Source organism: Ostrinia furnacalis, unplaced genomic scaffold (genome assembly GCF_004193835.3).
Source record: "Ostrinia furnacalis isolate ACB-3 unplaced genomic scaffold, ASM419383v2 OfSCF2961, whole genome shotgun sequence".
NCBI classification, from domain to species: Eukaryota; Metazoa; Arthropoda; class Insecta; order Lepidoptera; family Crambidae; genus Ostrinia; species Ostrinia furnacalis.
In genome coordinates, this window is record NW_021133200.1 from 131,226 (window position 1) to 158,796 (window position 27,571).

The 27,571-nt window shown below is 35.3% G+C and overlaps 1 protein-coding gene across 1 annotated transcript in view; it reads left to right on the top strand.

The window, feature by feature from the left end:
* LOC114356818 (carboxyl-terminal PDZ ligand of neuronal nitric oxide synthase protein-like) overlaps nucleotides 1-23,300 on the top strand; it is a gene marked incomplete at its 3' end in the record, with an annotated part of 93,742 nt that extends 70,442 nt beyond the window's left edge. The window contains exon 3 of the mRNA XM_028310180.1: nucleotides 23,229-23,300. Coding sequence (XP_028165981.1) covers nucleotides 23,229-23,300 — 72 coding nt within the window. The remainder of the gene's footprint in view (nucleotides 1-23,228) is intronic.
* Nucleotides 23,301-27,571: the final 4,271 nt, after the last annotated feature.

Genomic DNA, 27,571 nt, shown 5'->3' on the forward strand with positions numbered 1-27,571 from the left:
GGTTAATTGATGCGAACAAAACAATTTTCAGACGGAAATGTGAACGCATTAAATTTTGAGACCGTTTTGAAAATGTTAACAAATTTTACCGATCGGTATCATAGCAATATGTCTGAAAATTGTTGGACATGATAAAATAAGTTGTCCACATGTGCAAAAAATTTATATCAGACAAATTAAGTGTAGCACCTTCTCTATCATACAACTTTTTGATACACTTAAAGTGTCTGAAAACAGGTTTTTGGTAATCATGGCAGCAATACGAAAAGTTAAAAAAAATAATTATCCGTATTGCTATGATACAGGTCGGCTAAATTTGTTGACATTTTCAAAAATGCGCACAGGCTATATGCTACGCGCAAAATGTCTGAAAACAAACTTTTTCGTAATACAATTATAAAATCTATGTACATTTTCACTATCAGACGTATTGCTATAATACCGACTGTCTTTTTTTTTTGACACAGCAGAAATGGCCTCCCACTCAGTTGCTACACTTTCGACCGTTACTACACACCTAGTCGGGTTCAGAATCATACAATCTAACGATTTTATAGGGTTTTTGCCGTATTGCTATGACACATGGTTTTGGTCGTGGGCTCTCGTACTAATAGAAATATCACGGTCGGTGCGGCGTGGCTCGCGATTCGGGGAAATATTTGCGGTGCGGCGCCGCATCGCATCGTGTGCTTTGGCACATAGAGCTGGGAGTAGACGCTCTGTAGGGACGGAAATAAGGTGCCAATGAATGAGTAATGAACAGGCCTGCCCGCAGCGCACCGGTGCTCTAGTTTAACTCTATGATGCTACCATTTCCAAATTTAATACCGGAAAGTGTAAATTTTGAATGCAGAATAGGACAAGTGGAATACTAAACTGCTCTTTACTTCTTTTAATGGTGACATTTAAATACAAGCTAAAGCGCTTTTTGAAAAATGAGGACAGACTCCTGCAAGCTGACTGAAATATTTTGATTCAAAGAAACAAACGAGTTTTGTTAGGGAAGTAAAATATACGCAATACTAATTTGAATTAATAAGCAAGTGAACAAAAGTGATCAATAGTGAAAGGTGTTGTAAGTTTAATATCTACACGACTCGTTTGTTAGTGGAAAGACTGAATAGAGTAAGGTGAATGACTATAGACAAGGGACAAAGATTTTTATTCCGAGGAGACAATATGACAAGCTATTTATTACTTAATGGCATCCTGTCTCAGCCATATCCAGGCCTGACTCTCGTATTCATCAGATAGCCTTCTGTCTCATGTCACAAAGCTTATCTCAGAGCCCCTCACCCCCAGGTGGGTTTGTTGAATGCAATGATGTTCCGGTCACAAATTATCGATGGATTCACTGAAGCGTTTCACCTGTGTTTCTATACAGTACACAGGGTGGAAACGATAAGTGATCTCACGCGATTATTTCTAAACTATACAAGATAACGAAATACTGGTTACTGATCCTGAAAGTGCTACACGAGCTCTTTCCAACGGTATAAGTAATAGGTTACAGAATTAACTGGATCTATCCGAAAATTCAATGTTTTCAGCCTCCATACTAAATGTATGCCAGCCACACAATATTAGAAGTGTTATTTTTTTTTAAATAATAAACACTTAATATGAACTTGTAAATTGCATTCTTATTTAAAATTATTCATGGAAAACATTGGTTTTAGGCTTTACTTGCTATAATACATAATATCAAGCCATGAGTGCCATGACTACCACTACTACTAAATGTATGGAAGCTGGAAACATTGAATTTTCGGATAAATCCAGTTTATTTTGTAACTTATTATTGGTACCGTTGGATAGAGCTCATGAAGCACTTTCAGGATCAGTAACAAGTTTTTGGATATCTTGCATAGTTTTTAATATTATGTGGTTTTTCTAAATGTATGAAAGCTGGAAACATTGAATTTTCGGATAGATCCAGTTTATTTTGTAATCTAGCTATTATTGATACCGTTGGATAGAGCTCGTAAAGCACTTTCAGGATCAGTAACCAGTTTTTGGATATCTTGTATAATTTTGAAATAATCGAGAGAGATCACTTATCGTTTCCACCCTGTATAGCTGCATCAGCCAAATATTCTCTCTGAAACGGATGAAAGCTGTCACTCGCAGCCGGCAGACTCGGAACTTCATATGAAAATTCATTATTTAGGCTGTGGCTACGCCTCCCTCGCGCTTTATACCTATTTATCACAAAAACGTCAAAACTGTCTCTGCGATGCAAATGGTACGCGAGTGCACGAGACACTTTCTACAATTCGCGTGTTTGCCATGTAAAAATTTGTAGGCGATAATTTTATGGAAGCAAATTTCATCTTCGCAATAAAAATGTAATACTAACAAGAAACACTTTAATAGAATATGTAGTTTAAATTTTTCAAGCATCCAGACGGTTGCATGGTTTTTGCTCTTATCTTTAGTTTTGGACAATTTAATCTATTGGCATTAGTAAAAATTCAGTTGGTATAGAGTTATACACACAGAGAGCTTTATGTGGTTCGTGTGATAGTTTTAGACTATTTAATTGTACTAGGTATTTTAATAAATCATTCTAATTGGTTAATAAGGTTTCAATCACAGTTGAGTTGATAAGTTGAGTTGTAATGTTATGTCTGTGAATTATAAAAAAAATTTTTTTCTTTATTTTGACGTTTCCGTTCCCGTGGCTTGCTTACGTTTTGATTTATTTTGAAATAAACTATAAAACGATTCCAATGATTTGCCTTTATTGGTGTAATTAACAATCTTAGGCTGGGCTGCACCATCTTTATTGTAACTTTAACAGACGTCAAAAGTCTGTCAAACTCCATACAAAAAAAACATAGATAAATGTTATAGTTACGGTCTTACGGTTAAAATAAGGTGATGCAACTCAACTTATAAAGCTACAGATAAATATTGAATTTAATTAAAGATAAATATTGAATTTAATTAAAATGTTTAATGACAAAATACCGGCGAGGCGAGAATGGTTTAGGTAATTTAATTGGATGGTTCGTCTGTCTGGTAGCTACCAGAATGGCGGGTGCAATGAAAGCGTTAGTCCGTGCTGCAGTCTCATTTACATATTATTATGAAGTGTAACTTAGACTATCAAAAAGTCCGTACCCGTGGATTCGCGTTCACGAAATCCTTTGAGGGATTTTTAAATTTAGCACAAAAACGAACCGCACGTTAAAACGTGATGTACATTTTTGTGTTTACTTTTCACGTTTTGTTCGGTCTTTGTGTTCACGGCATCCTTTGCCTTTACACCTAGCAGGTCGTATTCTCTTTGCTTGTGATTTATAAAATTAACTACCCTAATTGTGAAATGATGGGATCCCCAAAAAACTTCATCCCCTATTTGTTTGCGATAAAGTTATTATTCAAATAAAAATATAGACCTACCAACTTAACAACAGAGGTAGAGTAGAGTCAGCATTTGTAAAAGCACAGAAAATGCTAGAGTATAAGTAATGATTTCAAATTGAGAAAATCAAATTGTAATGTTTTAACTCTTGATTGACATTAACAAACCTAAATAAGTACCTACTTACCGTAGTATATTCAATTAACGTATACTGTAATATCAAGTTATAACAGTAACAAGCTACAATTCATAATTATAATACCCGGCAAAATTTTGACTTCCAAAGACACTTTACGCATAATAATTAATGAGGGTCAAATTGATTAAACGGCCCGAATTATTAGAATTGAGTTGGTGCTCGATACGCGGCACGTCGCTGCTCGTAGCACCTCATAATTAACAAGAGTTGGAAAGCCGATGCTTACTTGAGACGCCCTCAACAATTATGTGAGATGTTCCTCAACAAATTCGCCGACACGAAGTGGAGACACAAAATAGGTAGGAGCAGAAGACGATCTACACACAAAGTGCGCTCGGGCAACGCACAATAGACAACACTCACGGACACCATATCGCCAATAATCGCAAACCAGTCTAAACCAGGACGCTTAGTTATTTATTTATTTATTATTAAATGCCAAATAAATTGGAACATGAGGTAAACTTAATGCCATAAGGCATTCTCAAACGGTTTCCGAGGTCTTCCAGTTAAGCAGAAAAAAATCTTCGCGTTTGTGTGCGTGTATCAAAATGTAGGTATCTACATACAGGTGATTGCCTTCTGTTACTATGTATTTTGTGGCGAACAGCCGTAGTCATGTGCGTAATACGCACGCCTTTAAACTGATACGTGCCCTTCTTGTTAGCGAAATGTGACCCACTTCGGAAGAATGAATTGATATGTCATTCATTGATTGTTCGTGTCTATAAATAAAATTTAATTAAAGCCATTGTAATACCTCAAGAATAACAATGTGAAAATTGTGAATAATTTTGTTGGCCGAAAAAGGATTGAGATACTTAAAAGTTGAACTTTTACCATACTACCATTAAAGCAAATAATGGTTCAAATACCTAACATTAGGAAACCTCAAACCACACAGTTACGTAGTTCGTAAATGATCGTGCTGAATTACCAATAACCGAAAATGTTATCCGTAAAACTTTCTTTTCCCTAGCCAATCATTGCTCGAATATTATTATTTGAAAATGTAGGTACTCTATTTACGGAAATAGCCTCTATTTACTCTAGAATTCAATTGCTTCATACAAATGGCTGTCGTTAATTTTACAGGCTATTCAAAATATCATTTTTGATACATAATATTTGCGAATGAATTGCTGTTACTAATGAGGATCATTGAAGAGATACTTCTAAATCCAAATACTAACGAGGCCGTATTTTAATGTTTCACACACATATTTTCTCTTACTGCTCGTTCTGAGGCATGAATAAGGTGGGTATTAGTTTATTTCTATAAGCTTTAAGCAGTTTAACCAGGCCTGTTCATCTCCGCGAGTTTATATCGAAAACAAAACACGCACGATGGCCCACCTGCAGGATACTATTCGACAAGGCCTCACATACGAGCGAACATTGACTCACGCACGTGTTAACTAATTTTTATTTATTTAATTATAAATTTATAACCTTTATATACTGATATGATTTAGATTTATATATTTATTTATTTATATAGATAAATATATGTACCAACAATTAAAACAATATATTTTAAATATAACTTTTATTTCTCAATATCATAATATTACTAATTTTATAATTATAGGTAGAATAGGAATTATACTATAACGAGATATATACGTTTGTTTATATGAAAAACACTATTCAAACTTATTTTCAGAAATCACCATAATAATATACATAAAAATACAACGAGCAACAAAATAATAAAAAGTACAATAATTATTTACTTATCTCGGTTTACAGCAACAGCAAGTTGTTCGGGCAGAGCTTCCGCTCTGTCCGACCGCCAGTGGAGAAGTGTGTCCGTCGGCTTGAGCCGCTCCGCTTTTATAGAGAGTGGAGGGGGCACAAGTCGGCGGACGGAAGTCTTATTTCTATTATTTAAATTGAAACAAAGATTTTAATACAGACAATATTCATTACTAAATTGATTTTAAATATTGAAAACAACATTCTACGTAACCATAATAATTTTATATGACTTTATATATAATTTTATTATCAAGACACGTGGTTCAAAGATTAAAACTGTTATGTTTCTTGATAATTTATAAAAATGTAACTAGTAAATGGAATCTTAATAAATATTAAAATATCTTATATTTAAAATTATTATAACAATTTATTTATTGTTTGTTTATTGTTTGTAGAATAAACGGAAACGGAAATAATACTTCATATTGAATTGGTATTATTCTAACAGAAATAGTAATGTTTGACACATATTTTTGACCATAATCTATCACACGCGTATTCTTGTGTATGATGGAAGAAAATGGTGTAATAAATACTGTGCAGTATTTAGCTGCCTAAATAATAATAAAAACACAGAATGTACTTTTTTAAGTTGCCTCAAGACACTGAGAGGTAAATAAGTAGTTAATATTATTCATGCTACATATATCATGTATTTCCTCCGCCATTTTCCGCAGTTTGGCACCTCACGTCACATCATTTTACCGAAGTCAGCCCTATAGCTTCGGCGCAGTGCCGATCACTGACGTTTGTCAACAAAATGGTGCTTGACTCTTGAGACAGGCTAAATTACACCATATTGTTAATGACATTGAGCATACATTTTTTTAAATACCTTCGCGAAGTAAAACTTCTGTACGTAGTACTTATTATTATTCTGTGGTTTAACAATTAAAAAAACCTATGCTTATTGGATATCGATGACGTCATAAAGTGCATCCAATGCATACGGGCTTGGGGGAGTAATTGTTTTAAATTATTCACAAGGATTTTTCAGCAGCTGCCTTTCTTTTTGGTTTGTTTTAATACGTTATAACTATGATTTGGAATCTCTGTGATCTCTTACGTGTACGGTGAAGAATCATCTAAAAATATTTTTTCAGGAAACTACTAAAAAACTTAATAATAATCTTATTAATTTGTTTTAGATTTTGTCTTTAGCTCTATAGACGAACGAAGCAGTAATCTGCTGTACACAAAATAATAACAGATAGGGGGATTAGATACTGTTGCTAATATAATTTTTTTGGTTAGGTAATTATTTTCACATTATTTATGAAAGTAGGTAGTATTAATACTCATAGGTCTCAGCGTAACATCATAAAAAGCGTTGTGTTGTTCGATTTAATAATTTTAATCACACTAATATTATAAAGGCAAAACTTTGTAAGTATGTATGTTTGTTACTTCTTCACGTCTAAACGGCTGGAGCGATTCTAATAAAATTTGGTATGGAGTTAGCTGACACCCTGGATTAACACATAGGCTACTTTTTACTGCGGGTAACACTGCGGGGCATAGCTGGTTACTTATAGTTTATAAACCGTTACCTTATTTATAATAGCAGCACACCTGGCTGTCACGAAGTCTTATAGTTACTATCAACATAGAGTCTACATTGTAAATTGCAAGCTTAAATTCCAATCAGGCTCTGTTTGTTCGTGCCACCCAAACAAGGGGTTAAATTGAAAGATCAACATCAAACGCAAATCCCAGCTTTCAAGACTTGATGGTGGGTAGTTCGTAAAAATGAAAACTTGTCGAAGAGATTGGAAATACTGAGACGGAAGAGGTAATGCGGCTTGGATTAGATATTAGTCGTGTTCACAAATGTATAGCTTTTCACTAATAAACTAAGTTATTCAGAAATATAAAAACATTAAGTTTTTTAAATGTAGGATGGATTAACTGTATTTATTTACACAGAACTGAAAGGTTAACACCGTTCCGAGGCACTTTTTTTAAAAACACTTCATAATTATCCCTGAAAACTTACATACTTTTTAATTTACTTACAGTCAAATTAAACAAGTAATTTTTGAAATCAATATATTAAACATGTTATTGAACAAACCCATGGAAGAAAAGTATAATATTGTTAACACCCCGTAAATAGTATTTCAATCTTTGGCGTTGCCATTTTGCCAATCAAATGGGATTAATTTGAATGTTTCTCCAGGCGTTCTTAATTAACAACGTTTTCTGAATTTCCATTTATTTGTGTGCGCCACAGATTTCTACTCTTAGGTCAATTGTGTTGGTTATCGACAGCAGCAGCATTCTAATTGAATTGGTTCCTCAAACACGGTCGAGCGCAGCGCAGCGCAGTGTCAGCAATCGGCTGGATGATGCGTCAGCCAATTATGTATTTTCGACGTGAGCTCGCTTGTAGTAAACTTATAGAGTGCTCTATCGGCTATTTACAGAACAGAACTAATGACAGAACTCGCAGTGATTAGACTAGACTACTTATTCCCACCGCTGCAACATCTACAATTTGAATAAAACCCAACCAGTTAAGGCCAAGCTTGTCTATGGTTAAACTGCTATCAAGCTGAAAATTGCAACTGCTACTCGCAACGTAATTAATAGTAAGACCATAGGACAAGCTCAAAGTTAAATGAGATTCTTGCAGTGAAGTCAAAGCATCCTCCCTGCTGCGCGGCTGATGAGTGCATATGAAGCAGAGTTGCTCGGCTAAAGACTTCTAAAGTTAAGCCCACCGACAGCCCGGCTTTATTTCAGACGAATAATGTCGACGACTATGAATTTTTTTGACATCATGTCAAAAGCCGCTGATTCACGTCGGCGGGTATGGTGTGTAGACTGCATTACGTGAGCGACGCGGCGACGCTTGGGCCGCGAAGCTGTGCGTTATCGAATCCAACGCTTGGCAGCTAAGCTCAACTTAGTATTTACAAACTGCGCCACAGTGAGCTCGCGGCCGCTGAATCACCGGTCAACTTTGTCCTCACACTTAGTTGTTTTTTAATTAGCACAGCAGTGCTATAATAATAACTGACGAAGCTTTAACCAAGCGCTATTTTCACGTTTAGTGCATTAAATTAAGTGGTTTCTATTATACTAAAGAAAGCCTTGCACCACCGCGACTCCATGTGAGGACACGCCTTTATATCGTTTTTCGATGATGAAAACTGCGCAACCGATTTGTTCCTCATTCATCTGAATGAGTTTTATTGAAATTGAACAATATCCCCTCATAACCGAAAATGGTGACCTTTGCCCCATCCATCGGAATTTATTATCTTTCCATAATGAAAGAACAGCAAATAAAACGAAAGATTTTTTATTGAACATTTGCTTGGCTCGTTGGAATCCAATCTATTTTAATACCTATCTAGCTTAAAAAAAAATTAAGATTTCTAATATTTTAGTAAATAGTAAGTAAAGCTAATAATTTAAATATTTATGGGCTATAGTTGAATTCAGTTTAAATTCCATAAATGATATTGATATGTTTTATTAAAGTAGGCTTAATTATACAACGTCCAATGCGATAAAAAATACGAATAATAACAACGAATAAACAGCAACGTCTCCTACTTCCGCGTGACTTGCCGAAAGCTTACAAAAATTGCTTCGAAACATAAACAAATACTTTATGAGTAGGTGCTCGAAGTTTTAGTAAAAAAAAAAGAAAAACAAGAAAACTAAAGTATTTTCGTAGCGCTCTCGACGTTTTGTTTAATCTAAGCCTACTCTATAACTTACTATTAACAAATGAGTTTATATTATGAACACTGATACGAGTATACCTTTACTTCATTCTTCATTCCTGTACTTATGAAATTGACAAGTTATAGGTCTGTCCAAAATAAAAAAAATATTTTAAGAGTAGGCGCACACCGTTAATTTTTCGTCGGCCGATAGTTTAGTCGGGCAGTTGATCAGTATGGGCATGTATGGGAGTGCGCACACTACGCCGATTCGATTTGGCCGATTCTTCATACAAATTAAAATCGGGCACAACTATCGGCCAACTAAAAATCAACGGTGTGCGCCTACTTTTAAGGTGACTCTGATGTTAAACAGGAATGAATGAAGAAATTAACTTGACTGTAGTCCAGCATTTAATGAGACTGGCGACAGGAAGCACTTGGGTAGGTATACAATGAGCACCTCAAGTGGGCCAAAGTGGTAAAGTGGTTTGGATAGGACATTGCAGGTCAATCAAAAGGATTGGCCAAAAAAATATTCCAAACTAAGAGCGCATGTAAGTCGTGTCATCCAAAACGACACGACGTTATCTATCCATGTGTATTAATTAGCATTACAACGAGTGTTTTGTGAATAAGAAAATCAAGTAGGGGAGACNATAATCCCAAACGCACACTCGATACATTCACATAAAAAGAACAGGTAGTATAAGCGTTAATGTCTGAAGAAAAATACTTACTTTGGGTAGTAAAAAACAAAATGGTGTTTTATACACAACGTCAACGCGTTAGGAAGTTATTAGGCACTAAATTCGTGTTCGGACCTGTCTTCCGCTTCTTTTTCCCCTAGGACCCCTCACTCCCCGCGGAACCGTTTACGAGATATTTGCTCTGTTTCAACCGTCCTTTGTTTCAACCGTACCCAGTCTCCCCTACAGCTAATCTAAAAATGTCTTAGTTTATACATTATTACTTACTTTTTCAAGCAAGCCGCTACCAAACGGGCAACATAAAGAGGATTGAGGAGGCCTATATATTCAGCAGTGGACGTCCTGAAATGTAATGTAATACTGTGTCGTTGGCATACGAGTACATTTAGTATGGAAGCTGGAAACATTAAATTTTCGGATAGTTCCAGTTTATTCTGTAACCTATTATTTATACCATTTGAAAGAGCTCGTGAAGCACTTTCAGGATCAATAACCAGTTTTTCGATATCTTGTATAGTTTAGAAATAATCGAGTGAGATCACTTAACGTTTCCACCCTGTATAGAATACAGTTGCCAAGGATAAAATTTACTTACATTTTACCCAGAGTTATTTTAAGTAGGGCGATTTAAAATATCCTCAACTAACAAGAATCAATTTCTCGGAAAATGCTTACCGTGGAAAAATTCTCACTACGACATAAGGAGAACACGAATATATTATTTATCATTCGACTGCTCTATGGATAAAAAATACACAATAAGCATATTTACTGGAGAGTTTCCATGATTCTGAATTATTTATACGGAAATACAGCATTCGGTTAATATTTACGAGTGTGATACGTCGGCTTATCCCAAGTCGGCATGTAAGCTCTATTTATTAATTGCCAGCAGATGGTAGATTTAGGGTCTGATTTCTGGAAAACATATTTATGGATGAGAAAATAAGGGCCCATACAAAAGAAAATTAATTGCAATGGCATTCCTATCTTACTCGTATTTGAATCATTAATTGCTTTTTGGCGAAAATAATTAAAAATCTTAAGTAGGTATTTGATGTAATATACATAGTTCATGCCATTTTTATCTTTAATATTGAAGATGGTTCAGCTTTGTCTCAGTATTATATTTTATAAATTAATAACGGTAGAAAACACAAAGTCTAGGACAATAGTGCTGTAGAATTATTAAATGCAAATGGAACTTAATTAAATGCATTTCAATTCTTGCTCAAACTACGAATTATTCTACTTGAAATGGTAGCACTTGTTATATTTGTCTGTCCTTGACTACTATTTAAATAAGTTTCGAATACAAAACCCAAATTTCGTATCCTAATCCCAATGTTTACGTTAACACCGTCATTTCATCAAATAACATCGTTCCGCGATGGTTGTGAAGAATGCCTAGTATTTATTTTCGCTGTCAACGCCTCTTGTTCCATTAAACGAAACGGAACTTTCCCTAAATTCGTTTTTACAGGCAATTTTTCGAGCTAACTAAAAATAAAAAGTTTCGTCCACCTTGTCCTCGGGGAGGAGGTCGGGCTCCATTTTTCACGGATCCCAACAAATCCTGATAGAAACTTATCTAAATACGTTAACTCTGAGAACAATTACGACTCTCCTCGCGACCGTAACAACTTTTTTACGCTTTCGATTAGTATTTAAAGACTGACAAAGTGATAATGAAGGAATACCTAAAATGCGTAATAGAGCTCTTACTGTTAAAAGAACTTTTTCGCTTACTGCCAATTGGGTATTTTAATTATAAGTCCCTTTAACCGAGGCGCAGACCATCGATTTTTCGTTAGCCGATAGTTAAGTCGGGCAGTTGATCAGTATGGGCATGTATGGAAGTGCGCATATTACACCGATTCGATTTGGCCGATTGTTCATACAATTTAAAATCGGGCACTACTATCGGCCAACTAAAAATCGGTGGTCTGCGCCTAGTCTTAAAATTATAACAATGTTTGGGGCAATTAAAAATTCTAATAGGTATTTTACCTAGAAGTACATGCAATCCACTATTGTAAAGTGTATTGTAACACTAATTTTATTAGAATACGTTCGGCTTACGCAAGGTATGCAAATATTAAACATTAAAACATAATATGAGCTCATTCGTCTCTGAGTGACGAATAAATTACCCTTTTATAATTCGAGTACAAAAGTTCGGGCAATAGGAGGTGAAGGAACGTCATAATGTGCTCTTAATATCGTTAAACACTCGGTCTTGGATGAAAGTCGGTGAGAACTTAGTATAGTAGGGGAGACCGAGGTGAGTTGTAACAGAGGAGAGTTGTGACGTTCTCGATTTTTTTGAACTTATTAACTGTTAGCGAGATCGTAGCAGTGCGCGTATTTTAGTTCAAGTTTCGAGCTCACGCTCTACTAGGAAATTCTTATCTTCTAATTTAACGACTACATTCTATTATTATTATTCATTTACATTCTATTTCGCCTGACTGAGGTCCGCGTAATAGGTTCACTACCCAGACTTTAATTTATAAAAGAATGGAGGAAAAAAATACTAGAATTATAATAATAGTAAAATTTTATTTCAGTTTTTTTCCATAGTGGGTTAGTAGTTACAGAAGTACTTACGAGTATAAGCTATGTCACTCACTCACACAACTCTCCTCTGTTACATCTCTCCTCGGTCTCCCCTACAACTCACCTCGGCTTCTAACGTAATTTCACTGTCGATTAAGTAGACATGACTCGGAAAGATCGTGATGCTCGTGACTTGCATCGTCCTTGAGCGGACCGGTTGCCAGTTCATCCGATCTGTACAGTGCTTTGCTCTATGTTGTAGCTCTGTCTGTGTGCTAGTTATAATAGCTTCAAGAATAACTTTTAATGAATCTTAATTTAATTAATTTATAAGCTAATATTTTTACGTTTAATAACTTCTTTTTACATGACATTCTTATGAGAATGTATGCTTACAGAAAACCAGTTTCAAAGATATAATTTACCGTCTTAAGTAAATGACATGCACCAAGACTTGAACGATATTCGTATCGTTATCGTTATCGATATCGTTGCAAGACATAAGTAATGGATCACATACAAGGTTATCATCAAATACCTACAAGGTCTTGCTTATCTTAACTTGTGCATGTGCAGATGCAGACTAGATTTTATACTAAAAATAGATGTTTGATACGTATAGTTGAACGTTAACTACTGTAATATTTAAATAAACCACGCTCAAAGCTTTCTAAACTCAAGCATTGCTCGATCCAAAGTTCCGAACTTGTGATTGGAAGATATTAAATATTTAGATCAATCAGAGGCCTCTACCTATACTTGAATATGAATGGAGTTAAAAGCGTCGGTTCAGAATATTGACTTAAATGTTTTTCTGATATTTAGTTTTGTTTAGCAAATTGATAAAATATTTTCGTTCAAAAAATTACGTCTGATTAAAAACCTATTAGTGCACTGTCCATAAAAGTCACATAATATTTTCGTGCGAATTTTCCACTTTTTCAAAAAGAGCTTGTAATGGAGTGTAAAAGCCAAAGCTTTTAGCGCTACGTAAGTAAAGCTTTGACGCAAAAGTACGAAAAGTGTAATATATTTCACAACGGAGATGGCAAGAAAAGCCACAAAAAAAAATTACAGCTTTCACGACACTGATACCATTAATAAAATCATTACAAAAAATGTGTGTAGAAAGTGAAATTTCAACTCTGAAAAATCTGTTATTCGATGGAATATTTCAGAGCTCTTTTTTACACTATATTTTTGTGGTCTATGTTTGCTTTCACCTCTTGTCTCATCAAAACACTCAACCTTTATTCCACTCCATCCATGAATGTCTTTCTAAGCCGTCGAAACTGTAAAGACATTAACTTTCCTTACGTACTTACTTTTTGTTACTGTGTCAACATTGGACACGTGTTCTGAGCTAACTAAAAGGAATTCAACAATCATACCGTTAATTTGTATACCTTTGTCTCTTGATTTATCTTCAGAGCATAGCAAACATTGACATAACCTCAGAACACATTGCCTTGTTGTTTATTCCTTGCGCATAATGTATAAAAAATATTTTCAGAGTGTTTTCAGTGAAATGTAAATAAATGGTAAAAAGCTTCCCGCGGGCGTAAAGGGCTTCCGCGCCGCTTGCAAGAACTCGTACAAGTGATTTCATTACCTGTATATTGTTCCAATGTTCGATTTCACATTCCTTTACGTACCGACGTCGTTATAAGGTTTTCATGACTTTATATTACTACTATCCGTAGCAATAATCTAGCGTAGTATGTATTAAATTATGTATTCTAAAGATTAAGCCTACGTCTCGAGAAACACAGTGTATGTACCTACTTATTATAACACCCAACTTCACGATGACCAAGAAGATCTGGCTGAATGAAAATTAGATTAAGGCCTGATTTTTCAATAGCTGGATAACTTTTAACTGAAGAATAAATTTGGCATATTGACAGTTTCAGTATGGGAAATAAGTCAAAATGACAGTTCTATTCTTCAGTTAAAACTTAACCAACGATTGAAAAATCTGCCCTAAAAAGAATGATTGCGCTATGTCGAGTTACTTATTGGCTTAACCATGGACCTATAAAAAAAGGCGGACGGAACTCGCGCTACAACAAAACTGTGACGCAAAATTTTGGCGTTTGTCTATTGTGTGAGTGAATTTAGGGATGCCATGTTAGCCAAAACATTTTACCCATTTATTTTAAGAAAAACATAGATCGGCAGATGTTACTTGGAAATGTAGACAGAATTATTCCGTGCCATTTTAAAAGGATGAAAGGTGTATGCGTTGAGGTAGGCGCGAAATTTTCAATGTTCAAATTTTCTTACATTGTTTGCAAGTCAGTGTGTCAGGGTATGTACATAATGTTGATCAAAAATAATTCACGCAGTTACAAATTACGAATCTTGTGTACATTATAATCATAATCTTATGCATCATCAATATATTATTATTATCTCTGATAGATATTTTTTAACATACAACCTGACACTGACTTGCAATCAATGTAAGAAAATTTGAATTTCGCAGTTCCACATTTTTGGGAAGGATCAAATTTGCCTATGAAAATATATCCCATTAAAACACAATAATTATGATAAATTATTTTATTTCCATAGTATGCGTAATACATAACTAAAAAGTCCTAAAATCATTATTAATTTCCCATATTTCGGGTAATTTTCCCACGTAAATAACTGAGAACACTGGTCTTTGACGTATTATTTTTTCGAGTGAATGACGTTTGATTTCAATTAATTTCAATATTTTAATGTCGGGAAATAAGTGATTGGATTATTATTTTACCTGTGAAATGTGATTCCTTAATTTTTGTTTGTTCGAACAGAACGGTTTTTACACAATTTCATCACACAAGACATGTCGTATTCGTGTTGTTTTTTCGCTGCTTAAATGTGTCAACTGTGTGAAGTTTGCTCTCGAAGTGGTGTAACAGGGTGTGAATGTGTGCGTGCCGGCCTGTACGTACAGGCAAGCTGGTGTATCCTAATGTCACAGTATTTTGTTGATGAGACTCCGTCCGACTTTTTTTATAGGTCCATGGGCTTAACTTGCTTTTAGCTATAGACTGCCGGTGGCCTAGAATAATGATGATAGTGATGAGTTTATATGTACAATACAAACGTCTTTCTGCCTATGTTTCATAATTTGCAACGATTTATCGCTTTTTTGGTAATTTCTAAAACTATAATTTTATGGTCCTTATGTGAGCTTACTCACGACTTTTATTCAAGTAATGCTCGCATAGTGAATCGTTAAACAAGTCTAGTCATTTTTTATCGCGATTGTCAAATATAGTTACATAATATAAATAATTAACCTTTATAGACTAAATATTAATATTGAATCAAACATGAAAAAAAGCATGAAAATATGAGCGTTCTTATTATCCATACGTGACACGCGTTTCAATCACTCTTTCATTTATTGTGCTCGTAGCTTTTACGTTTTACACAATCTTGGATTTTTGTGGAGATCTCCCGAGTTCTTTTGGCCTAAAACTTCGTTAAATGTTGGTACTCTACTCAACTTGCTACTGTATAACAAAAAAAAATTAAGTAAAAAATTAACAAGAAACAATCATTTTCTTAGTTGGTACTCAGAACAGTATTCTATTTCCGATTTTGCAATCTCTATAAAATAAATGGACCAGAAGGGATGAAGCCTGGTTGGCATAGTATTTAACATCCAGTTCGTGCTTAATGCTTACACCTGAAAGAACTTGTAAAACGTCGATTTGCAAAATAAAATGACAGGAACAGCTTACCCAGGGGAAGCTTAAGGCTCTAATAAATCTTTGAGAGCGATAAAATATCCACAGTTATTATTTTAGCCATACTAGATCATTATTTTAAGTAAGCATATTTTCACAACCACAATATGATCTTTGTTTTGTGTCATGAAAAATATTTATGACGTGTGAATAGCAACACGGAAATGTGTACTTTAGTGCAAAAAACACTTTCTTTTGTTCGGTGTGGTTCATAGCGAGCACGTACCTCCAGAGTAGTCCGCGGCACCACTTTTTGCTTACTCTCCCTCTTCTAAGTGTAAATGAAGTTTCTTCCGGTAATCTGTGTGTGTAAATCCTTAGGGACCGAGCTTTTAGGACACTCATTTCACGATAGATCCCGAGGGAAGGCAAGACACGCTATAAAACATTGAAGTAAAGGGAAAGGGATCATTGGATAAAAATGAGTATTGTAAAACAATTACGGGTGATTGCTATATAAAAAAGTGGACGGTGCAAAGCAAAATACGTAGATATATGTACTTAAAGATAAGATTGATTGATTTATGAAGCAGGTGGGTGCTGCATCCAAGTCTGCTCTTAATTCTGCTGTATACATCTGTACTTGTAATGAATTTAAAATAAATAATACCTAGTTAAGGTAGATAGCTAGTTAACCTAATGATTGAGCCCAAAAATCACGGATACCTGTAAATTCTCTTGATTCACAGTTTTACATTAATTAGATAACTTGTTTGTTACATATAGGTGCAACAAATTATACTCTTACTAAGAATACCTACCTACTACAATCGGAAAACAAGAGGAAAATGTTTTCATTGCATAAATGTCAAAAACATCGCACAAATCCGAACATATCGTATACAGTGCCCCAAATCGATTCAGTGATTGTTTACCTGCCACGCGAGCGCTACCCTGCCTAAGCGGATCAAACCTACATCGCTCAATGGACCTGTACTTTGGCATGTCTTAAAGGCTTAAGGCACGTTCACACGGCATTCGTCATTAACGATTTGTCAAAAAATCGATACGTCATTACGTGCGGAATCGTGGCTATACGATTCGTTCGGCACTCCAAAGTGAGACTGAATTATTTAATACACAATCATACTTTAAACCCAATTGGGAATTCAGGTATTCTGGAAAAATTGTACTACAAGTTTGTTTTGACTGCTCCTTGGCCAATGGTTCGGTATCATATTGCATAGCGCTCAATTGGCTTCGATCGACCTATCATATTACTTTGAACTATGCCAAAACAAATGTTCTCAGTTGGAATCTATAGAAAACTCTTATTTAGGACGAGCAAGCAATCTTCCCAAAGTCAAATCGACATCACATTACAGGCCCGGCTTCCTCCCGCCGGAAATCGACTGGAATTGCTCACGGTAGGTATGCAATGCAATGTTGACTGTCAAATCGGAAACCTTTTCTATTTTGGGAAATTTCACTTGAAGAGTTGAAGCTCACCTACTTTATTGGTACAAATATTGGAGTTTTAGGAAATCAGTTTCAGTAAATGAAAAAACCTGTCTGAATACGTTTTCACTCTGTATCTAGAGACCAATCAGAGTTCGGGGAGATCGTAAAAAAACCTTATAAGGGTTGATGATGAATTTTGAATAATGAATTCATTATTCCTCTAGTTAGGGATTTGGAAATTCATATTAATGATACTTTTGGAAAAAAAATACGATGAAAACAACAAAAGAAAAACTAATCGAAGTAATTATTCTTTACATGCGAATAATTTACGTCCATTGATTCAAGTTAACCCAGTTCCTTACTGCACATACACGCCATTTTATTGCGATCCCTTTTCTTCATGTGTGAAGCAATAACACTGATGTCAAATAGTATTAGCCGCTATAGGCGTCTGACATGACCCGATAAGACCAACAGCTTTGCGTTAAATTTTCATTTCATAAGGAAAAACTGCTTGGATTCTGAATTTCACAAGACCGAAAATCATTTAATTTTCTCTCAGCACTTCAAGTCATTTCAAGTGATGACTATTAAATAATACTCATTCCGTTTCCTAATTCGTAATTCACATCAGCCTTTTGTCCAGCAGGGGTTCTGGACAAAAGCCTTCCTAAAGATAGATAATAATTGTTAATAATAGCGCGTCAGTAATAACAACGAGTTGTTATGAAAAACCTAAAGGTAGATGTCAATATTTATACAAAACCGTGATTATAAAACGCTATTTTTAAATCGAAAAAGCAGCGTCGATAAAAATAATTTTCTTGGCAAAAAAACACAGTTTCCCATGATTGACGTGTGAGGACGTCGGATGTATAGCGCACTAATTGATGGAAAAGTGAACATTTGGTTATCCATATAAAATATATTTCGCTATTTGAAATGAAGTTTTGTACTGTTTTATTTTAATAATGAATAAGAATATCGCTTAGAATATAGGTAGCTGATTTCAGTTCCCATTTTGAATTAAACATTTGTATGATTTTGTACTTAATAGCCATCAACGGGACCCGATATCCAAATAATCCAACTATATTTGCTGGTAAAGATCTATTGTATACTTGACATAAGTAAATTAAATCAATTTAAAAAACATTTGAATGGTAAAAGCAACAAACAAATCAATCATGAACTTGATAATGGGGAATGGATTGGCCCGAGGCTGGGTACATACTAAATTAATTGAAACCTGAAGACTGGTTTAGCGAGCATGCAAAAATAGCCCCGCAGATTTTTCTACATGTTTACCCTTTATAAACGTAATCTCTTGTGTCAACATATTTAATGCATTTTCAGGCCGATGGCTTACTTTTAATGAAATACAAGTAGATATTTTCATTGAGTATTCATCTATCTATCTTCTATTTAAATAAAAATTAATTGCTGTTCTTTAGTCTGATTAAAACTCGAGAACGGCTAGGCCGATTGAGCTGATTTTTGTTTTAAATTGTTTGTCGTAGTCCAGGGTAGGTCTAAACGGTGAGCAAATAAGAAAAAATTGCGATGGCTTATTTATTGCCTTTAAGGCGGAACAGAGTTCGCCGGGTCAGCGCTTTCCATTTCGGACGGTACAGACATGTACCGGGCCGGTTCTCCCCTATCCGTCCCCCGGACACGGCCTGAGCCGAGGTCCGAGCCTACCGTGGCGCCCTCAGGCCGCGTCCGTAGTCCCCTCGATCGGGCCCACTTAGAGTGAGCCCGCCGTAGGCTGGACTTTGGTCCAACACCGCGGTGGGCAACCCTCTAATTGGGTTCGCCACTGATCGGGCGCCTTATGCGCTCGATACGGCCCGATCGCGAACGTCGGTCTGCGACCGACGATCGCCCAACGGCTAGAGTACCTTCTGTACTCGCCACTCTGCCCGGTGAAGCTGGAAAAGCTCCTCAAGTTACCAGCGCGCGTCCCTTAAAAAAAAAAAAAGCCGGGTCAGCTAGTGAAAAATATATTCAGTATAGGCTTTTTAAAATAAGTACCTAAGTATGTACAAGTAAAAATACATGTCTGAATATAAGAAGTAAGAACCCGGTCACTTCAATGAATGATTTCATAATTTTTCATATTTTTTCATAACTGGAAGGGATTCCCTAGGTTGTCTGGAAGAGATCGCTTTATAGCGATAAGACCGCCTAAATTGCACTTGTCTCTTTTGTGTATTTCTTTCTTACTTGTTTGTGCGTGTGGTGTACAATAAAGTGTTTTTTAGCTTTTCGTTAAGTTTTATTACATTAAATAATCATTAGTGTGATAAGGACCTAAATTGTAGCTAATTAGCAATATATCCTTTGATCGCGTGATTGCCTCGTGTACGTTTAGTATACAGCTTCTGTACGTGCTTAGAACATTGTGACATTTATCAATAGTACAACCACAGAACAATACTAATTGCATTGAGTGTGATTCGGAAGCAACTAATTAATTTTCACCATGCCTAAGATCCAAAGCATACGATGCGTTGCCGGTGCGATGCAGGAGCGGTGCCGCTGCGTCATCTTACATAAATACCTATATGAGAATCTGTGGCGGGCACACGACGAAATCTTTGCACTGCCGCAACGCATCGTGTGCTTTAGCTCTAACTCAGGCAGCGTTAATAACACGTCAAAGTAAATAACTATCATAAGATATAATTAATTGGTAAAATAATTAAGATGTCTGCCCTCTGACCTTCAAGGCCTGACTTATCGTTTGTAAAGTCTTTCTCAACGATATTTCTGCAGTATCAATATCATAAAATTCCGTAGACTTTTATTTAATCAAAAAACTGTTTGTACTTTTAATAAATATGCGATTCGAAAAAAGGTGGGACCATTTTCATCGCAGTCTTATCTGCAATTTATTGACGCCGTTTTATTAGGTACCTATGTCTGCGTGAAAACATTATTACCAACATATTTTATTTAACATACTGAGAATACACGTATCAACTATGTATTATTTCTATAATAAAAAAAACTCATAGGTACAAAATCTTACTAAACAAAAATTTTCACTTGCATAAAATGTCACTAAGAAAGTGCTTTACTATACTAATATCTTTCAATTTAAGAGATAAACAAACCAATGAGATAATTTGTATCGGGACGAATCTCGCACTGAAGTCTAGGTCATTGCGTGACCTGTAGCATTGTAAGAGTTCGAAGATTAAAGTGACCTCTAAAGTGCTCTTGAATTGGTGCAGGGAGACGCTGGATACAAGCGGCCGATTGAATACCCCGTCCAAGGTCAATGGGGTAGCCAATCTTCTGGTCTAAGAGCCCGTAAACCCAGACCTTTGTTATTTTATTAAAGCTGATACTTGTGGTTTGTCAGCGCATGCTCCCAACATAGGTAAGAACGATGGACCATCAAAAAGTTTGGGTCGTCGTGAAAAGTCAAAGGGCTGCCCTACCCTGAAACGCTTATCTGGCAAGGGGGTTAAAATGGAGGGGGTACATAATCTAATTAGTATCTTTTATCTACCAAAATCTTATAACCCAAACTTCATGATGATCCATCGTTCTTATACCTACTCATATTATGTTAGGAGCACGCGATGACAATGTTTTTATTACGAATAGCTGAGGTTCACGGGCTCTTGCTCTCTCCAGCAACGCGTTTAAATTAGCTGTTGATGACCCTTCTAATATTATTAAGTTATAAGTGCAGTTCAATTATTGTCTGAGGCTTGAACATCTGGCGCGAATTAGAACAACTTCTCTAACGAAAGCGTCAGGATTGTAGTGGATTTTGGCCTTGACAATGACTTTTTGGGGGCCTTGACCTTATTATTGAGTAATAGTTTATTTGTTGTAACTCTGAAAAATAAAGTGCGACCCACTACAATATGATAACAGTTATGTACAGCGATATAACATAACCATACAATTAAACGTTGCGTTAGGTTATACAGAAGACTGAGGAGTATAACTTGCCACTATGCTTGGCGTTCGTGGACTATGAGAAGGCCTTCGATTCGATTGAGACTTGGGCAGTGTTACAATCTCTCCAGCGGTGCCGTATTGACTATCGGTATATCGAGGTGCTGAAGTGCTTGTACAAAAACGCCACCATGTNGTGTAGATATTATATAGAACCCCCTTAATAAAAACATCATGATAAGTAAAAAGGAGTAGCATCTTTTAATCTAAAATATTCTTTATTGCACTGCGCCCTGAAAATATATAAAAAGCAACTCTCTAATACTACCCGCACGTAGGTATGCGGGTCTCCGCTACGGCATCATCATGCAGGGTCACAGCTGTGATACTGCAGACCCATTCGTAGCTAAAAAATGTGTACGAATACATGTAACATAATTATAATAAAACAAAGATAGGATAGGATAATATTTCAGAATCTTGTCACAAATTGAAAAACATTCAATGTTTTTTTATGTAGAGATTTTAAAAAGTCTAGGTTGAACATGAAACAAAATTAACATCTTGTATGAAAATGTACCCAATAGGTACTCGTATAAAGGAGACATAAAATAATAATTTAAGTTTAATAACACAAAAGCTCTCAAATATAGGTATTCAAAGCGTGTTATGCCCGTTTCACCATCAATCCCTAATTTTTAAGTTACCTCTATGAAAACAAAATTCCTGTTATGTGTTACCATATGGGTCACTTAAAAATTAGGGATTGATGGTGAAATCGAGCATTAATATTTTAATGAATTAGGCACGTTTTTTTATTAACCTTCGGAAGGCAACGGGGGTGACCAGTCACCCCACTAGTTCAAAAAAGTCTTCATACGCTTAGTTGCAGTTGTTGTGTCTTTCTGTCGTTTGGTCTATTCTCTAATTGGAGGGAGAGCTATCAGTCGCATGCGTCAACATATCGCGTTAGGTTCATGTTTTTGATATTTTGACACTGCTGGGGTGACTCATCACCCCTGTTGCCTTTTAAGTATACTTTATTTTTTCGTGTTGCTAAAGTAAATGGTTGGTTTTGGAGTAAAAATGGCTATGTTTTCGGATGATCAAATCGAAAAATACTTTCATGGACTTGCTGATGTCAATTCCTTTGATAAACGCTGCTTAGATGATAATAAGATTTCTAAAATTGAAGACAATAATCTCAGTTCAGTCGGAGGAGGAATACTTAATTTCCTATAGCGAAAATTATTACGACGATGACGTTTTACTAGCACAATTCAAACAAAATGTGCTAATATGTAAGAACAGGCATGTTTGGTCTTCTTGGTTTCATCACCTTGGAGTCAAACACCTCGACGAAATATAGTAACTCTTGCGAGAGATGCGAGAATTATAGAGCAATTACACATGGCATTCTAAATAGGAACTAGGGACCTCCTGAGGGTGCACCTTCAGCAAAGTTATAGAAGCAGGCAAGGTGAGTCCTGTGTCAAAGAAAACTGAACAAAAAAGTTATGACATCTCGTATAAAATGTCAACTACCCTCATGCCCTGAAAATCGAAAAGACATTTGCTTTGACTGTGCTTTATGTTAAAAATTAATTTATTAAAAATATATACACTGTTAAATGAAAGCATTTTTAGTTTTATAATGAAACAAAGTAATAGATCTAATCATTAATAAGTTTGATTTTTCATTACAAAGCTATTTTATTTCAAATTATATTTGTGGGGTGACTGGTCACCCCTGTTGCCTTTTACGTATACAAAAAAAGTGTTGCCTGCCGAAGGTTAATATCATTAGTGCATCTTGTATCTTATTTTAAGATGTTTATAATGTTGTTTTCGGTTAATTAAGGTTATATTTTGTTGCAGTACATCGGGACAATGGACGTGCCCAGGCCGACTAGCCGCGTCGAGATCGTCGCGGCTATGCGTCGTGTTCGAGTAAGTATCCTTTATTTGATATTTTTAAATATCCTTTGTGGGTATAATATTTAAAAGACCATTTATTATTTTCATATTAGTATGAAATGAAAGTAAAATTATTGCAAGTAGAACCGAACTGTACTGTAACTGTGAATGAAATCGGATACAAAATGTTGACATAAATAAGCATTGAAAAGATTTAGTTATCATCCTCCTATTCAATTACAGACCGTATCAAATAATTATGCGAACCATAGGTATAACGAACATAAAATTTACAGTACTTAATAAATAAAATCATTTCTATGCGCTTAAATAAAAGGCTGAACATTATTTCTCATTTATAAGCCGAGTTTGTCTGATGGTTAAGTTTCAAGTAACCACGAGAAAATTATTATAAAAATGTGGCAATACTTTATTACTGTAAATAAGCTATGTGGTATGTCAAATCCTTTGTTTTCATTATGTTGATTTAAAGGAAATGTTTGTTTTTTATCGTTTAAAAGTCTAACACGAACTGATGACATTTCTACCAGTAGGTAAGTATTCCTACTTTCTTGTTTCAGCATAAACTAAGTTAGCTCTCTTGAATGAAATTAAACTGCACATTGAGTCAGTTAGAGTTAAGTGGCACATGACCGGTACAGTCCAAGTTTGTCGATAGATTCCTGAGTACCCGAAATCTTAGTAGAAACTTTCGCAATTACACATATACCAAAATGGTCTGGAACTTATTTTGGTAAACAAGGTAATGCTTTAGTATTGCTTGAAATAAAAAACGGTGGTGTACAAAAATCGTTAACAGGCCAATTGAAATGTACGGAATTCTCATTGTTAGCGTCAACAACAGCTCCCGATTACAAAACGTTCCAATTCTTTCTGGTACCAAACACCCCTGAGGGCGAATTTAATAAGAAGGCAGATTGTTCCTCCCAATATAGGAGCTCATTTGCTTCCCTTGTCAACTTCTATACGGCTTTGCCAGTTTAGAATGTAATAACGTCCTGTAAAAATGTCCTCACATGTTGCCCCAAAACAGTGCTTGCGTCTTTTGCTTATCGTAAAAATCAAATGACAAATAACAGTAATGAGGATCTTGTTCCTTGTTCTTTTATATTTTCACGGTTATTTTACAATTTAACATCCTTAAAACTAAATAAAATGTTTGTTTTTTTCAGCAATAACTACATTAAAGCCATAGATGTACATAATTGTGCTCTCCTTTGGCTTTGGTAACTGATGTTATTCCAACGTTTGTTTATTTTCAGATTTTATAAATACGGTTTTATTTGAAAACAAACATCAATCTGCAAGCAGTTATTTTTTTTTAATCAAAACCGAATTTTGTTTATCAAAACACAACTTGATTATCATCGTATATTCGTATAAAGGTATTACATAATAGAATTGTTTCATGTTCGCTATTATAAAAGTATGATTATACTCGTAATATAGCGCCAAAGCTACCAACATCATAATTTTTAGTGGAGCAAAAAGCAAAAATGAAACCGATAATGGACACTTAAATGAAAATAGAACAGTTATGAGCTCTCCTTGCGAGTATTTATGGAAAGTCACAGAGCGTTGTTAGTACACCGCGCCTTGACTTGCCGCTATAAATTGCACCGTCGTGGAAAAAGTCGAGTGTTGCTGCTAACAAACGACGTTGTATTGTCGAACATCAGAATTGCACCACCATCCCTACCTGACCTATTGTTATGCTTATGAAAGTGGAAATTCTAAGGCGAGTTGGCAAAGGCATTTTTAACCCTACACACTGTTACGTTTGAAGCCTTCGGTGTGTGGCTGTACTACGTGTTGCCTTTCAAAACGAATGGAAGGATTTTTAATGCAGCTTTTTATTTATTCGAATCAGCTTTAGCTTAGATTGATAGAATTTCACAAAATAAAATAATCGTCATGATACTTTAACTAGGTAGTAAGTAGATTTACCTAATATTCATACTGAAATAGACAATTTAGAGCAGTTATTTTTTAACACGCTTTTATTAGGTCGTCGTGTAACTATGTAATGGAATCTTAGAATTTGTATACACGCACTTCTAATTTTTGTATCCACATGAAACTTGGCAATTATTTATGTAGATTAGATGACAATACAATATTATGGTACCATCGAGCTGGTCTGATGAGGGGACTGGAAGGTGGCCATAGGAACTCCTTAACAAAACGGCGGAATCGTATCGAGTTAAGGTTCATTGGATTTGTCTTTTGAGTACTTTAAGTACTAGATGATGTCGAGGGACCTGATGATGGAGTCGGGAGGTGTCCATAGGAACTCCTAAACGAAACGGCGGAAACTCATCGAGTTTGGGTTTGGTTGATTTGCCTTTTCAAACACTTTGATGCTAGATAGACATCATCTAAGCTAACTCCTAAACGAAATATTGTCCTTTTAGTGTAGTAATTAATTTTAGTTTTTTAACTATTAATTTTTAGTCCATAGTGCATTAATTAGTACTAAGATTCGCACTAAACCCTTCATGCTGGTGTTAGCAGTGGGTTAACTCAATACCCTTGGATTTTGGTTTCAAACACAGGAATCATATACGGCAAAAATAAATGTAGGTCATTCCATTTAAATCTCAATTATCTATCGTCATAAATATCCAAAAAAATTACTTTGCTAACGAGCTTTCAGCTCAGATGTTGGTTAAAAAAGTAATATATCACCCAATTCTGGTCATCCCCATTGTAAAAGATCAAATCGCGATATGTCGTGGGGGCGCATTATTATCGGTTAAGCGAAGCGCGCGCCCGCACCGCGCTGAGCGATCGCGTTACATTGAAATATGAATATGACACGCGTCCTGACACCGCTTCCTCCTGAATATAAATGAATCACCCATCTATGCCGCTATGGAAAAATCGTGCAAGTTTTTTTATTATTTATAGAGGATACGAAAGATATTTTGGGCCCTAACACTATTAATGGCAAAGGTAATGTTGGACCTTTATGAAATGTCTTGGTTTTTTGCCTTGCCCTTTGGAATACTGACCCCTAGATACAATGTTGCCTACTCAAAAACAGATGGCTAGAACAACTTAACAAATGTTACTTAAGTCCCAAATTTACAAGTCTATTTGCATTTAATAAGACCAGATTGCGCATACCATTAAGTCATCTCGTAAAATATTCACTGAAATACTTAAAAGAGACCAAATTTTGTGACATAATTTGATTATTCAACGTGATTAACTATTAGGAAGGCGAATGTTGTCTGAATTGATATGGAAATAATTCGTTTAGTTAACACCAGACGCTGCTAAGAAACGGGCTAAGCTCCTGAATTTGTCACTGTCACAGACCATAACGTAACGATAAACATGATAAATAGCTTTAGGTATTTGTTGCGGAAACCCTTTTTAGGGTGAAGGTAAAATTAAATGATCAAAATGCTAATATTATGTAGCTATGAATATATTATTTACTTTCTTCTCGCCTACATTTTTAATAGAATGGTGATATTTGGTGGTAATCGATTATTAAATATGAATCTTGTGGTGTCTTCAAATTTTACTTATTTTTTATTTTTATTTTTTATTTTATTTTATTTTATTAGGGACAACAAACAATTGTACAAACGGTTTTACAAAAAGTCTTACAGATATATCTTAAATAAATGCACAACCAGCACCGTTATCCACGAAAATAACAAATAGAACAGCTACTAAGGTCGCACACGTTTGAAGAAATTATTTGACTAATTTTAAGTTTATGACAATAAATTCCATGCAAATTTTAAGTTTGGTAAGTTAAAATTGACAAGTTCTAGGACAAAAGTCAGGAAACAACCGTATTACCAATTATTTAAGTTGGCTTAGTGCAGTTATATACATTACATATTATTATACCTACAGTCAAGGCCATACGGCAAGCACCGATCATACAACAGAAAACGAAAATGGCAGACAAGGGAAATGCAACAAGTTAAAGGACTTAATACGGCAAAGATTTAAGGATTTAAATAATTGTATCCAACAATAATATAACATTACTCTTAAATTTACTAGGCGATAAAGCAAATAAATCCAGATTAAAAAAGTATTGATTGTATGATTTCATAATTCTCCTCAACGGAGCCCGCTCTCCGGCGTGTGTTCTTGCGAATTTAGGTTCAAACAGACGAAGGTTTAATGTACTACAAGAACGGCCTATACGGCTCGGTACTCTGTATTGAATTTGATTGATAATGTCAGTACAATCAAATTTATGGTGGCAAATATTGTATAATATCATTTGATCCAAGAGCAATCTCCTCTTAAAA